Source organism: Plectropomus leopardus, chromosome 22 (assembly GCF_026936395.1).
Source record: "Plectropomus leopardus strain MGB_pleo_1.0 chromosome 22, ASM2693639v1, whole genome shotgun sequence".
Lineage (NCBI taxonomy): Eukaryota > Metazoa > Chordata > Actinopteri > Perciformes > Serranidae > Plectropomus > Plectropomus leopardus.
In genome coordinates, this window is record NC_142197.1 from 20,572,755 (window position 1) to 20,588,721 (window position 15,967).

General features: G+C 38.1%; 2 protein-coding genes across 2 annotated transcripts; one reads left to right on the forward strand and one right to left on the reverse strand.

Moving 5' to 3' along the window:
• Nucleotides 1-372: 372 nt before the first annotated feature.
• Nucleotides 373-10,324, reverse strand: cdc123 (cell division cycle 123 homolog (S. cerevisiae)). The gene is made up of 13 exons (XM_042511624.2): nucleotides 10,173-10,324; nucleotides 9,814-9,885; nucleotides 8,632-8,695; nucleotides 7,703-7,735; nucleotides 6,011-6,106; nucleotides 5,616-5,722; nucleotides 5,132-5,183; nucleotides 4,966-5,041; nucleotides 4,132-4,254; nucleotides 3,748-3,776; nucleotides 2,932-3,036; nucleotides 2,616-2,753; nucleotides 373-1,197 (listed from the first exon to the last, which is right to left on the reverse strand). The coding sequence occupies exons 1-13, from the start codon at nucleotides 10,244-10,246 to the stop codon at nucleotides 1,114-1,116; spliced, it is 1,053 nt and encodes a 350-aa protein (XP_042367558.1). The 5' UTR covers nucleotides 10,247-10,324; the 3' UTR covers nucleotides 373-1,113.
• An 858-nt stretch (nucleotides 10,325-11,182) lies between these two features.
• Nucleotides 11,183-15,066, forward strand: nudt5 (nudix (nucleoside diphosphate linked moiety X)-type motif 5). The gene is made up of 7 exons (XM_042511773.2): nucleotides 11,183-11,296; nucleotides 11,626-11,695; nucleotides 13,395-13,462; nucleotides 13,607-13,659; nucleotides 13,767-13,874; nucleotides 14,586-14,681; nucleotides 14,855-15,066. Exons 2-7 carry the CDS (start codon nucleotides 11,639-11,641, stop codon nucleotides 15,007-15,009), a joined length of 537 nt encoding a protein of 178 aa, XP_042367707.2. The 5' UTR covers nucleotides 11,183-11,296; nucleotides 11,626-11,638; the 3' UTR covers nucleotides 15,010-15,066.
• The last annotated feature ends 901 nt before the right edge of the window (nucleotides 15,067-15,967 follow it).

Below are 15,967 nucleotides of genomic sequence, written 5' to 3' on the forward strand. Positions count from 1 at the left end.
AAAGCAGGACACCTCCTCCAGGTCTGGCTGGGTTGTTTACAGCCAGATTTCATTTTTAAAATGATGATTAACGTGAAACATTTCCCTGCAATATGTGCCTTGTACACCGTTTCCCGTCCACAGCCTCTCACCCGGGGAGCTGTAACTCTCATCACACCAGCTCTTTCCATCTCCCTGTAATTGCTCTATCAATTCAGCGAGGGAAGGGGGGGGGGCAAAAAAAAAAAACAAAAAAAACCCCCAAATGAACTGCCCTGCGTTGTGCATGCACAGCTCATTTAGCTCCTGGCGTAATGAGAGCTGTTGCGTAAAAGCACAATCAATTTCTAATGTGCTAGTTTACAGCACCCGCCAGACTGACAGCCGAGCCGATACACGACAAGAAGTTTAATGGTGTTTTTTGGAGCAACTGTCTACAGCGATGCATGATGGGGGAAAACAGGACTGGAAAAGAGCGCCCAGAGCGGCTCGGAGCAATGAGTGTGTCAAAACTGCTCAGAGGAAATTGGCAGGGAGAGATGGAGGAGCAGGGAAGAAAAATTAAAGGTGACTCGATGATGAACAGCTTTAGTGTTAAATAGAGAGGTCTGTCATAGCCTCACAACACACAAATGCGTACATTGAAATGTGCGTGTGGACTAGCTCCTGTTAAATCCAGACTGGACTGCAGTAAAGATACATCAACTAATTGACACACTTATTCTAAGTATAAAAGCAGGCATTCTTTACAGTATTACTGAATACATCGCCTTGCAGTAACACAACAAATCATTCCCTCCAAACTGAAATAAACAGCTAATCGCTCCCTCTCCCGTCTCACTGAGCAATTACGCTCAGCAACAGGGGCTCAACAGTGTCAGAGGCAAAGAACAACCTGAAGAAAAGAAAATGACTCCTCAAAGAGCCATCGGCATGATCTGCTAATTTAACGTGTTCTGATAGACTAACACCAGAGAGCTATTTAGGAAACCCCGGGTACATGGTGTACCGCTCAGACGAGCGTGAGAGAATGAAGGCTGAGATGAAAAGTAAGCTCAAACGGGACAGAGGGTAAAGAGTCACTTCATGCAGAGGACATTATGTGGAGGGGCTGGTGACACCAGTAGCTATTCTTCAGGTTTCAGAGGAGATGTGTGACTGTGGAGCGTTCTCTTCCTCCTCCTCTTCTTCTTCAGAATCTTCCTGTTGGCTTTTTGTCTGTGGAAAGATCAAGAAATAAGATAAAACTTCAATATATACCTGGTTTGAGCTGCAACAAGTAGTTGATTGAAAGATTTTTTTTTTGATTTGTTGTCTTTTTTTCTTTTTTAAGTTCTACTTATTTATGTTTTATGTATACTCATTATGTATAAGTTATCAGTACTAACTGATATCGAATATTATTGCATGCACTGAAATATGCCATTTTGCAAAGGCAAAACATTTTTCTAATTTGCTCATGGCATGCGAAAACCAATGGACATCGACAAATAATACAATAGTGGTCAAGTAAACACAGTGGAAATGAAAGATCATGCAATATTATTGTGACCCAGTGTATATATGAATGTGTACTGGGGCCTTTCTTTCCTATTTCTCACTATCTCGTATTATTTTGTGCTGATTTACACACTGTATATTGTGTGCGTGTATGGGTGTAGATGTTTGTCAGAGCTGATTGATTGTGTTTAAAAAAGACAAAAGACGATTTCTTTTCTTTTCTTTTAAAAAAAGAAAGGAAAAGAAATCAAAAACTATTTTGATAAATAATTGTTTTGGTTTATTTTTAAGGAAAAAAATAAAACGTTCTAGCTTCTTTATTAATAATAATTATGTTCTGCTTTTCTTTGTAGTTTATGATAGCAAATGAAGAGTCTTGAGTTTTGGACTTTTGATTAGACATAAGACACATGTTGAAGACATCACTTTGTATTGTGAGAAATTGTGTTGAGCATTTTTCACATTTTTTTGGGGGGGACATTTTATAGGCTGAATGCTCAATTGATTATTGTGAAAGTAATCAGCAGATGAATCTATAATGAAAATAATCCTTAATTGCAGCCCTATACCCAGTTTCCAAATTGTATAAATTAATTCTCTCAAGTATGTACATTTGTTTAACTGGTTAATTTCTGTGAACCACTTGTGCATGGGCACACCATTTAAAACAAGCATAGGAGTGGCAGACCCTGCCACTCCTATGCTTGTGCTGACAATACAAACTACTGTATAAAGAGGTAAGTATTGAGTGCAAATGTATTTAATTGCAGTAGTAAAATACATACTTTAAATATCAATTTTGATTTGATATGATGAAAATATTAAGGACTGCAACTTTATGGTTAGGGAAAGATTTTTAGGGTGTGGTTAAGGTCAGGCAACTACAACACACAAAAGATTGTGTCTCTGGTTAATAAGCAGGCAGGTGTTAATTGCAGGTCTGTGTTGGGATGTGAACTCCAGTCACCTGCATGACAGCCAGACTTGCTACATGCTATTTCACCATGTGTTGAGTTGATTCTTATACTAGTGGAACTGAGATACCCGTCCCCAGCAATCTGTGGTATTGTAAAGCAATGACATGCTATCTGTTTGCTAAATACTATGATGAAACATGATCCGTAGCAGCATCGCACCAGTTTGAGAAAGTCGATGAGTTTGTAGGCGTCTTCTCCGGTGGAGAGGTCGACAAAGTCCCGTGGGATTCTGTAGCTCAGACAGGGACTCGGCTGCACTGTCACCTCGCTGGTGGTGCAACGAATCGCCGGACCTTCCTGCACATATAAGGAAACCACATAGTTAATTTAAAGCTGTTTTCAGCTGCAGTTGGGGCTCAAGATCAGAGTTACGGCAAATGTCAAATACAAATACTTTTCATCTCATCTGAGCCTTTATCACACTCCAAACAACAAAATCTTTTTTTCATACAGAGGGTGTGTCATGATGTCTGACCTGCTGCTGAGCGATGTCCCCACCGGATGTCAGCTCCTCCCAGCTGAACAGCAGCGAGTCTGTCACCTCTCCAAATGGATTCACGTCTATCAGCCAAACCTTTCCCTGCAACACACGCAAAGTACAGAAGTGTGACTCAGGTTGCAAGTGTCATTTTGAAAAACTGGCTGTACTCACACACATTTTCCATCTGGCAGCACAGAAGATCTAAACACCCAAGATTCAGGTCACCAATTCAGTGCCTGATCAAATGTCCCCTTTCTGTTTTTATAAATTATGATGTTTAATAAACGTCAGAAAAGTGTTCTGCAAAACATTATGATGTCACAGTGAAGCTGACACTTTGGATATAAAACGTCAGCACTTTATCATTATATCCTATTAGACATTTGTTTGAAAGTTTGTCAGAATTAGCATATAACTTCTTAAGTCATGGCCAAAAACATATTTTGTGAGGTCACAGTGACCTTAACTTTTGACCTACAATCACCAAATTCTAATAATTCCATGCTGTAGTCCAAGTGGACGTTGGTGCCAAATTTTAGGAAACTCCCGAAAGGCCTTCTTGAGATTTTACGTTCACAAAAATGAGGTGGACGCAAGGTCACAGTGACCTTGACCTAAGACCTGTGACCACAAAAATCCTATCAGTTTATGCTTGAGTCCAAGCAGATGTGCCAAATTTAAAGAAAATCCCCCAAAAGGCATTCTGTAAATACTGCATACACAAAAATGGGATGGACAACCCAAAAAACACAATGCCTCTGTTCTTGACTATAGCTGGCGCAGAGGCATAAAAATCATCAGTGTGCTTACCTGACTGTCTCTGTAGACATCAAACACGACTGTAAAACAGAAAAACACATGCAGTTATTTAACATTTACATGACGTACAGGTCTGCCAGTTTCACAAACACACTACTAAAATTTCATAAACGTTTAACGCTATTTGAAATATTTCTTAAAATCACAGTCAAGTGAAAAATTATACATTTGTTCAATCTTTCCCTACATTTTATCCTGTCCCAATATCCTGTTTACAACAGTAAATATTTAATGACTTGTAAAAAAAAAAAGAAAAAAAAAAAAGAGGCAATCTGTTTCTGTCTGAGCCGAGCTGAAGGAGGTGTGAACTGTGAAGCTTTCTCCAGACTACAGTAAAAAAAAAACAAAAACAGAAAAAAGGATGCTGATGCTCACAGTCTTCGTCCAGGAAGTTGTACTGTATGTGCTGGCTGAAGAATTCCTGTATGGCTTGACAGATCTGCTCCTGCTGCTTCAGGACGTGCGGGTAATACTGAGTGTAGTCTCTCTGGGAGATAGCTGGGAACAGACAAGTACACTATAAGTGGAGCTCAAATTGAATTTTTATAATTGTTTCTAAATTAGCCTGCTGAGTAAAAGTACAGCTCAAACATCATTATATAGCTGTAACATGAGAGGCTTTTTTTTCTTCAAATTAATTCCCTTTTCAGACATATCCAGCTTGGTCCTGGAAAAACAGCATCCTCTTGCTGTTTTGTGCCATAAAGCAATAAAGCATGTTTCAGTCCCAATCAAACTTAGTCAAATCTCCAATGCAATGGAGATACAGTGGAAGAAATTGTCTACTTTGACATTTTACTTAAGGAAATACTTCACCCACCAAATGACCATTTGTTTATGAATTTGTCATGCTGTATTACCTTGAATTTATGAAGAAAACTTTTTTTTTATTAACAATTTTTTTAGTATCAAACAATTTGCTGCATTTTGGTAATTTTACATAGACCTTCTGGCTTTTTCAGCATCAATTTGTGGTGTAAATGTACAGAGCGCCTACAACAGATGGTGAAAAAAAAACTAGGTGGTGAAAAAAAAGTTTTTTTTCCCCAGTAATAATAATAATAATAATAATAATTATCATTATTACAAATAGTAAATAAATGTTGTGGCATAAAAAGTGTAATATCTCACTCCCTCTACACAAGTAAAGTACAAGTATCTCAAAGTTGAGACCAGACAAAGAGAATGTTGAAGGTTTTTTTTTTTTACCAATCAGTTTGTTTTCTTTGACGAAGCAGCGAAACTCTCCACCAGGAATCAGCTCGCTCCACTTTCTCAGGACCAGCTGGGGACAGAAGACAAGGAGATGGTCAACTGTAACTGCATGATGGAGCACTAAAAATCATTAAGATAATGAAATTAATATTTAACATACCTCATAGTTTATGACAGGATCTGGGGAGTCCTGGTCACTACACACGAGGAATCTGCACAATGAAATTATAACCGTTTTACAAAAACAACAATGTTGTGTTTGTTTTCACGATAAGCAGATCAGTCACAGTCTAGCTGCTGTGTTGTTTTCGGGAAGTTTGAGAAAAAGTTTTTAAAAGAGTCCAACAAACAAGCATATATCACATTGCCATCTCCACTTGCACAAACAGTTTTCCTGAGGCTGTGCGCTGCAGTAAATCACCGCTGCACTAAATGTTTGTCATGCAGAGCGGAGAGGCGCATAAATCTACATCACAGCAATTTCTCCAGCTGCCACTTGTGTTTTACTGCAGACCGAAATCAGCCTGCGTGCACCAAACCTGGTTATTTTTTGATAACAGTTGTCATCTAAATGCAAAATATGTGTGTGTGTGTGTGTGTGTGTGTGTGTGTGTGTGTGTGTGTTGCTGGATGGCAAGGCTTACGGCTGTGTGAGGTCGTGGGTGATGAAGTCTGAACTTTTGAAGAGCAGAAATATATCACTGAGGCTGTGACACTGAAGGGAACTGTTGAGAGCAATCCAGTTAGCATCCTGAAAGACACACACACACACACACACACACACACACACACACACACACACACACACACACACGCATGCACACACACAGTTATGCCTCAATCCTCCAGGCTGGCTGTGGTACAAAAAGCAATTCTATTCTTCATTGCACCCAAATGCACAGGGCTTTTAGCCAACACATAATTGGGTTATGCAAAAATAATAATAAAAATAAGTCATCCTAATGAATTCACCACTTCGCTAACTCAAAATGAAGCCTGCAGAAAATGTTTTCATATTCCTAAAAGTGCAGTATCTTACCCGCGGAGCGCTCCAGTTGAGTTTGGGAAAGACACGCCCACCCAGAGCGTTTATGGCCTCTAGCACTTTAGAGGTGAATTCTGGGAACTCAGGAGCCTAGCGCACACAAAAGTCATAATATTTACACTAATAAATGATATCAGGGTCCTCACACATATTCATGGAAAAAATCAACCTTTCAAGGATCTATAATAGAATTTCCATAACCATTCCTCGTGTATAAAACAAACATTGCCCTCTAAAAAATGCTGTACAATTTTAGAGGTAGTGACACATAGTATAGGTGTGGAAGCTAGGCTTGTGTGGTATCAAGGTATCACAGTATAAGCAGGGTATTCAGAGGTCCCAAAAGACCCAAAAATAGAAACGCTCCTCTTTCAAAGGTTTCCACACTCCACTGACATGTATTAAAGCTATGGTGTGTAAATGATAAACGTACAGAAAATAAATTCGCCACTATGTTACATTATGCGGAAGTTCATCTTTTTCATCAATTTCATTACAAACAGGTACTTTCCAAAACTTTCAATGATTTTTACTGAGTCCATGATTTTTCCCGGCCTGAAAGATAAGAGTATGAAATTCCATGAATTTTTCAAGTTTTTTCATGACCTTGGTAACACTGTCTTTCTACTGAACTGATACCGAGACACTGTATTGAGGCAATGTAGTGTACAGTGCGCGCCACCAGAGGTCAGTCTCTTCTGGTGGAACAAGCAGCTGAGCTGAGAAAGATGGCGACTAAGAATGGTGGGGATAACGTTACAGGAGTAGTAAAAAAGAAAAATGTCTTTGTCCCTGTTTGGGGGGTATTGCCACCTATAATGTTTTCTTGAGATGACGTCTTTTAACTACAAAATCATTCATTAGCCAAAAGATTTTATTCAACACATCATCAGTCCACTGATTTGTTGGTATCTGCGGGATAAAAAGTGTCATTGGGTCCTACAGCAAGACAGGCGTTTGTTAAAAATCTATTCATTATTCTCTATAAGACTTGTCCAAGTAGACTAACTGCAAATTAGAGAGACGAAACATTATATGCAAGATAATGACAAACATGCTAAAATGACTTATATCACCAGGAGCCTTGCTTTAACATTTTTTTTCTTTTTTCTTTCCTTTTTACACAAATGCCCTCATATACTGTACATACCCTGGTGAAGTTTCATGCAAGTATGAAGGCATGAAAAAACATAGACACTGTTCAAGCCTACTGTAAATGAAGGTTTCTGAAATGTAGAAATGTTTTATCAGGTGGAAAATATATTGAACACATTTGTTGGGCCTCAAAGGGACAGTTTACTTCTGTGCGGTGATACAGATGGCAGGTGTAGTTCGGTAGAAAGAAAATAGTTCCTAAATGAAACTGCTCACAACTAGGTCTGTGGATTATCTTGAGTAACTGGATTATGATTTCTAGAAAGAGACATTGTTGTTGAGTTTTTCAGATGTATTTTTTGGCGCTTCGAGCACCTGCAGTCGGGTGCCATTTGGTTTTATTACATTGGAGAGAAGGCAGACATCTCTACAGCTCAAATCTCCAACATTCAAAACTCACACAGACCAAAAAAATATTTTGATAAATAGCAATACAGGTAAGAGGAAAATTCTGTATTTTGACTTTTGGGTGAATTGTCCCTTTAAGAATACAGACAGTGCATCATAATAAAAAACACTGCATGTACTTACAGTAACAGTGGTGGTTGTCTCATCATCTGACCACTAGAGGGAAGTAGAGAGCACAAAACAGGAAAAGAGGGTAGACATCAACCTGATATACAGTTCTTATTTCTGATTTCACTGTTAAGTAAGTGTTGTGTTGGTGCTATAAGGTTGTGTCACCAGGCAAACAAGAGATGTAATAAAAAAAATGTAATTAATGGCAAACTATATGATGACACATTCTTTGATAAAAGCCTCTGAAAACAGGTTTGAAACCTACAAAACATTTGTGTGTCTATGCATTTATCCACTAATGTTTCACTATAATTGAATGTTCATTTTTACATTAAGTGTTCTATATCTCAGTCTTTCTACTTTCAAGAAGCTGTGGTCGGTCAGCATAATGCTGCTAATCCAAAAACATCACAGAAGTCTGGTGTCAGTGTCCTGTGATGGTCTGTACGCCATTCCAGAATGTAGCTTTTTGGCAAATTTTACAGACACAAATAACTGCACAAATATCTAACGTACCTTACTGAGCTCCGAAAGTCTAGAAGGTGAATTTTTTTTAATCTTGTGCGCACAAGATATAAAAAATCTTGTGGTTACTGTCAAGTTATTATTTGTGGGAACAAGTTGGTATCTTGTGTATAATATATATATATATATATATATATATATATATATTTTAATACATTTTTTTGGGTCTTTGGTGGCTCCATAATACGCAAAAAAGCAAGCAAACAAACCAACAAAAAAAACATACAAAATAATTTCTTAAATTGTAGCAGAGGTCCGATGATTTTCTGCAAATGTATAATATTTTTAAACTGTAAAAAGTAAAACACTGACTCATTCTTTATTTCTTTCTAAGAAATTAGGCAAAATAACACAGGATAAATAGTGAAAAAGAGAGCATCGCAGTGGACAAACAACTTCAGTCTCTGTTCCCTTACCTGAATGTCTTCCTCTGCGTCTGAATCGTTGTTGTTCGTGTGTGTCTGCTGTGTGTTATGGTCACTGACAGGGGTAAAAAAAAAAAAACAAAAACAGAAGGATCGGTCAATTTAGCAGCTGCATCATAACAAATCTAGAATAATAGTGCACACATTTATATAGAAAAAGATGTGTGCTTTGAAATAAGCTGCCGTGACCATAACTGCAGGGTCATCCTGTAACCTTGTTCACCAAAAACATGAACCGAGAAAAACCCTCACAGCATCTTTACATCAGCGCTGTTCAAACACAGCAAGAAGCATTCAAGTACTTAAGAAGGAGCAGCACCTCAACATGGAGCTGATTTTTGGCATCGATTCCAAAAAAGGCAACTTGAATATCTGACCACATAGTGCTTGTCTACAGTTGATGATTTGTTCACACTATGGCGCTGATTTTGACATCAAATATGATGTCAATAAGAGCGACATTATGAGTGAGAGAAGTGACGACAACTGAAGATTTGTACTCACTTATTTGGTATCTTAAAGAGTGTAATGACATTAAAAATCTCTGCCATTTTGTTATCAAAGATTTATCTGATGATAAAGATATCTGCAGGCAGTGTTGCAAGTTGTGTGAGCAACCTAATATGCTTGCTCATAATTCAGCATGTGCTCAGTTAATGTGAAAACAGCTTTAGTTAGAGCACTTTTTACTCTGTTATATACTGCCCACTTGTGGCGTCCTTATAGAAAAAGCGACACGTCGAGACTTATTGTGGCCTATAATGATGGCATGAGACTGCTTCTTAGGGTTCCAGGATGCTGTAGTGTCAGCCAAATGTTTATTGATGTTAGTGTGCCAACTTACTCTGCCTTAATACGAAATCGTATGCACTGATACATGTTTCTGTCTCCGAAAATTGTATTATTCACACCTGAGCTGAGCCCAGTCTGGTTTTCCTCCAGACTATGGAGTCACTGGTGCACCAGTTTGTTTGTGGGTGCAGTCACTTGAATTTTTAAATTGTACTTATTGCATCTACTGTATTTTTGTACATAGACTTTTGTTTGTTTTAGTACAGTGTGCTATGGACCTTTTTCTGTGTCCTTAATAATCATTGCTATTATTAATATTATTATTATTCTCATTGATGCTGAACAGAATGTGTGTGTTAGTGTGCGTCAGCGGCCTCTTACCTCCCAGAGACTACCAGTGTGCCATCGTCCAGTAAATATTCTATTACATTCTGAGGCAGTGGGAGAATCTGACTGCAATTCAGAATAATAACACATGTAAATACATGTTAATAATAAAATACACAATAGACAAAAGCCTGACAGCAGAGGAAGGAAGGATACTGAAGGAAGTGTCTCTGAAAAGGATTTAAACACAGTCGTTTAGTTATACATTCGATAAATATAAGATGGGTATGAAGATGGGGATGGCAGTTAGCTGTTATTTGTCTGGTGGCTATCGTTAGCTGTTGGCTACATGTTTTACATCAACAACAACGAAATAATTTTAGAGAATATCTTTACAGACGTAAGCTGTTTACCTTTTAATCGTATGTTTCTTGAAAATCGGATACCAAACCGAAAACTGACAGTTGACAACTTGCTCCTTCTTCATGCTGCAATATCCTGTAATGGAAATGTGTCCATCAGTAAATATCTTCCGGACTCTTGATATTTTGAAAATTTTCGAAGTCGCAATCCCATTCAACGCATCTAAATTTGGAAACAAACGTGCTTTCTATTTGCATTGTTATGATTTGTTTTTTTAATTTTTCAAATCCTATTGGTGGTTTTGTAATACATTTATCTTTACAGAGGGGGAAGCTATTTTGAGGAGCACCTGTAGGCGTGTTCGATGAAAAACCGCTGATTTGCGACAGAGATCGTTTATAAAGATGAGGAATCACTCCGTACCTGAACAAAAAACACGAGCATATGCATGGCAATCTTTATTTGCGCAATTATTAAAAACCCTTAGTTTTTAAAAGTGACATAATATGACTGGCTAAAACAATCAGTTAGCATAACCAACGATACTGGAGCCACTATTTCTATACTAATCAATTTTTTGCTACATACAATTAATTTATTTCAAATTGTTAGGGATTGTTAGTTTGTAGTTTTTAGAAATTTGTGATGGAGGAGGAGGTGGTGCAAAAAGGGGGAGGCATTTATTAGAAATTTTAAGCACGGGGGGGGGGACTTTTTTCTGGCTTAGGGAAAGGGCAAACAACTTTAAATGACTGCATTTAGTATTTATTTGCCATTTTTAAAATGATGAAATATAAAACATGCCTTCCAAACAGGCATGTTTTCTTTAATCACACAATTACATCATTTACAACAGATGTAACCGTAAAAATAGAAATTCTGGCTGGATTTTCAAATTTCGGACTGTCCCTGGACACATTACGTGCAACAAAAGCTTTTGTCAGCTTTTTTAAAATTTAAAATAGTGATATTTCATCAAAATCCCTTTAGTCTTTATACCATTTGATTCATTTTCTACTTTAAAATACTTTATTAAAAACTAGTAAATAGTGTTTCATTTCACTTGAGGACAAAACTTAAACACCGGTGACGTTTACGGTACCCGGAAGTGGTGGCAGAGTGACTCATCTTTACTTCTTTTCTATCTCTATTACTACTACAGTTTGGATTTCACGTGAGTTAAGTTTAGTTTGTTCATTTGAAATTATTATTTAAAGCTTACGATGCAGGAACTCCTGATCCTAGTAGCACTAAGTGTAAAGCAGCTGTCTACAGTTAAATAAACAAAGAAGAAGACAGAAATGTTGCAACGTAACGCGGGAAGTCGAGTTTGTTTAGCTGCAGCAGCTAATTGAGCAGCTCATGATTAGAAACGTCCAGTCTCGTCGGTATCGCAGCGGTGTTTGTGTCTCTGAGTGTGCTGTGGTGTTTTGTTTGTCTGTTGAGCTCGTAGTGGACCGTGTTTTGACTGCTTGAACAGCTTTTGACCTTCTGCATTTTCAGCTGGAAACTGAAAATGAGTAACTCTGAGGATCCCAAAGTGACCAGTACTCCACACATAGTGAAAGAAGAGGTACGTCTCTTATTTTGTTTGATTTGCTTTGTGTTTTAAAGGGATTTTTTTTTTTACTACAAAACCCCGTGACAGCTGCCTTATAATGCTGACGTCGGGCTGTTATGTACAATGACTTATTTAGTAGCTGAGCCTGCAATATGTAATCCAATTTAAAGGTCCCACATGATGCTTATTTTCACGTTCATACTTGTATTCTGGGTTTTTATTAGAACATGTTTATATGCTTGACCGTTCAAAAAACACCATGTTTTTCTCATGTGGTCTGCCTGAATACACCGACATTCACCGTTTTCCCCTGTTTTTTAGTACTTTTTAAGGCTTATAGAGAGCGTTACCCTAACTTCAAGAACTTTCTGGGAACTAAAAGAAAACTTGCTGTTAAAAATGTTACTAAAACTTATGCATTGGTTGCATTGTACCATTCCCAGAACATTTTTAGAACCAAAATTTGCTAGCTGGGTTTCTAAAACACTCCATTCTACCCCTAAATTGCAAAATATCCCAACAGGAAATACAAATGGAGTAATTTAAAATCTTTATGTGTAAGTTTGGATTTATTTTTTTATATAGCAGCTTAAAGTTGTGACATTGCAAATGCATGGAAATCCTGATGGCACCTTTAAAAGCACAGATTCTGAATACGGGCTGTGTACATTTCTCTGTGCATTGAGTAGTTTGATACTTTCACAGTATTTATAGAGCACTGCTGTACATTAAATAAGACACTGAAACTGGACTTTTTACTATGTAGGACCTTAAATACAATATCCAGAAATAGACGCTGTCTTTGTGGGGCTTATAATGATCAGTTTTGTTGACTTTGCCATATTTGTTCTTTTACTTCATTTCTGAATCAACTAATCTCTGCCAAGTCTCAGGTAACGCTGAATAATTATGAGCTTCTCTTCAGGGCTTTCGTATGAGATTCCAAAGGGTTGTACAGACCTGCCTAAAAACTGATGACTCACATTATAGTAATAGTTTCATCATAGCAGTGCCTTTTATAGCTATGATGAAACTAGTATTGGAACTGTGGAGTCAAGTCTGATCCTTCTATGGACAGTGACGCAAAATCAGATACTGTCTCTATTTGCTTATTAATGGCAATTTCGTGTGTCAGAAATTCAATTTATTATTATTTTAAAGAAAAAAAACTACCAAAATGATTTCTTAAAAAATGTCCCAAAATTGAATAATATGTATTTTTTCCAACCTTGCCTCTTGTATGCCTTCCCCTAAGCCAAAAATAAAAAGCATAAGTCCCTCCCCAGTGCTTAAGAAATTATCTGACATGCCTCCCCCTTTTTGCACCACCCTCTCCTCTCTCATAAATAACGAACAGTCGCTAAATTATATTTGAATAATCAGTTCTAATGCTGTTTTGAAATTCATAAGGATAAGTAGTATTTATCATCGTTTCAGTGAATGTATTGTCTTTAAAATTTGTCATGGAAAAGTCATGGAAATTTATGGTCGAAAATGTGTATGAACCCTGTTCTGAGTCTTCTTCAAACCACTTTTTTTAAAAATAAATTTTAATTAATACAATTCAAATGCAAAGTATATTTGACTTAAAGTCTGGTGCATAAACAGCTTTACTCTGTTCTAACTTTATTCATCAATATAATTTGAGTTCACAACAAACCACAACACAGGTTGCATTTGATGCTGTTTAAAAAAGTCTGTGTGTTTGCAGCTCATGGCAGCGGGAAAATGGGTGAAGCTGGAGAAAACGACATATGTGGACGGTGCTGGAAACACCAGGTACTGTTCTGTCTTTCACAATCACACCAACTGATCTACATGTTTAAATACTATAATTGTAAGTCGTTGTGGATAAAAACATCAGCTCTAAGTAAATGTAATGTAACATGTTTCCTGGATTCACTCGTTATTTTCATCTACTAGAACCTGGGAGACCGTGAAAAGGACAACAAGACAAACAAACACAGAGGCGGACGGTAAACAGCTCTGTTTTTTCTGTTGAAGCTGGTCAGTCCAGTCGAGCATGCACTGATAGTTAGTTCAGAAATGTCGCTGTACAGTCTTAAACACCCTTCTCCTTCAGGTGTTGGAATTATCGCCCTGCTGAAGCGGACGCTCCATAAAGACTGCGTGGTGATGGTGAAGCAGTTTCGTCCTCCTATAGGATGCCACACTCTGGAGTTTCCTGCAGGTCAGACAGTCTTCTGTGTCTTTTTGTTTTGTATCCAACTTTTAATGTCATGTAGTTTTGTTTCTTAGTCTCTTGAATGCAATAATTTATTTTGCCGCGCAAAAGGGCTGTTGAGACTTTTGTAACCGATTGATCTGAGTTTTATATGCCTCCGCTCCCGTGATAGCCAGTGGCATTATGTGTTCACTCTGTCCGTCCCATTCTCGTGAACGCAATATCTCAGGAAGGCCTTGAGGGAATTTCTTCTAATATGGCACAAACGTACACTTGAACTCAACTTTGAACTGATTTGATTTCAGTGGTCAAAGATCAAGGTCACTGTGACTACATCTGTCTCATTCTTGTGAACACAATATCTTAAGAACACCTTGAAGGAATGTCTTCTAATTTGGCACAAATGTCCACGTGGACTTTAGGACGAACTGATTAGCAAAAATTGGTGTTCAAAGGTCAAAAGTCAAGGTCAGCGTGACCCCACAAAACATGTTTTTGGATTTACGTCAGTGGTTTACAACAAAACTTCAAATAAAACTGAACTGGTGGCACGATCTTGGGTGGCCACCGATGGATCATCTTTGCCGCTGGGGGTTAAGGTGTGTGTGAAGCATTCGTGTTTTCACAGACATGGATGTAAACTAAATGCAACTTGACTGATTTTTGGAGGCATGCAACTGCGAGGTAACTCTCACCTGCCTCTGTTTTTGTGTTCAGGATTGATTGACGAGGGGGAAAGTGCAGAGGCTGCAGCACTGAGGGAGCTCAAAGAAGAAACCGGCTACAAAGGAGAAGTAGTAGGAGTCACTCCAGGTACACAAAGATACACTAAGCCTGATTACATAAGCTGCCCCTATTTGCTGTATCTTATCTTGTGTGTTTTGGAGAGGTTCTGAGGTCAGCGGTGCAAATTGAGAAGTTGTGTTATCCTTTTTTATTTTGAGGAAAATACAATAAGTATGGTAATGTTCTCATTTTGATGGCAGTGACCTGTCTGGACCCCGGTCTGTCTAACTGCACCACCCAAATCGTCATGGTCAACATCAACGGAGATGAAGGGGAGAACATCCACCCAACACAACAGCTCGGTGAGAAAACTGACAGGAGTCGTTCATTCACCCCGACTCTCCTGTCTAACTAAACATTTACTTGTGTATTCGTTTATCACATTCATACACGTAGCAATTCATTTACTTGTTGGCTTCGTTGCTCATCCGTTCTTTCAGTTGACACTCATTGAGCAACAGATTTTTCCTCAAGAGGCATGTTTGAGTGACTCAAAGGGACACTGCTTTTCAGCCAGCTATGATCAGGACTCACATATAAACTATATATATGTAAACACACGCCTACACATATCCATATAAAGCAAGAAAAAGCATTTGCGTCTTTCCACGGCACAGACAGCCCAGTTTTATGAAAAGACCAACTTTCACCAAAGACTAAAAACCTCAGAAAAAAAGTAGTTATGTGTAATTTGAAAAACACGTTGAATAATCTTGTTCTCTTTGTTCTTCCACAGGTGATGGAGGTGAGTTAAGTTCTTTTTATAACATTCAAAATAATCCTTTTTTTTTTGTCGTAAAGCAAATCATAACACACGTCTTCATCTTCTCTGTGCAGAATTTGTTGAAGTCATTCTTTTACCTCTCGATGAATTCCAGATGAAAATAGATGGTGAGTGATTCGAGCACAATAACTAATACGTTCACCTGGTTTCTCACAATCATGAAATTCCTGGAAAAGTTGTGAAATTAGTAAAACTGTTTTTCAAGCCTAGAAATGTTTTGGAATTAAGAGGAGCGCCCTTTACACTGCCCCTTTAAGGCGGGAATTTGACGCTGTAATGCCGCCTCGTTGTTCTGTATGTCAGGTACAATCTGGGAATGAGAGGAAAGAGTTATCTCGTCTTTATTCTGGAATCGGTGGTAGTAACAGTGCAGAAATTATATCAGTACAAACGGGACCGCCGGCAGGCCGGGATGATGGGCGGCACAGGTGTGACATTGTGATGACATGTTATGTGTGTGATCCAACGTGGGAGAATTAAAAAGTAGCAGCTAGCAGCTATCTCAAAGAAGAACGCTGCATTCATGTGA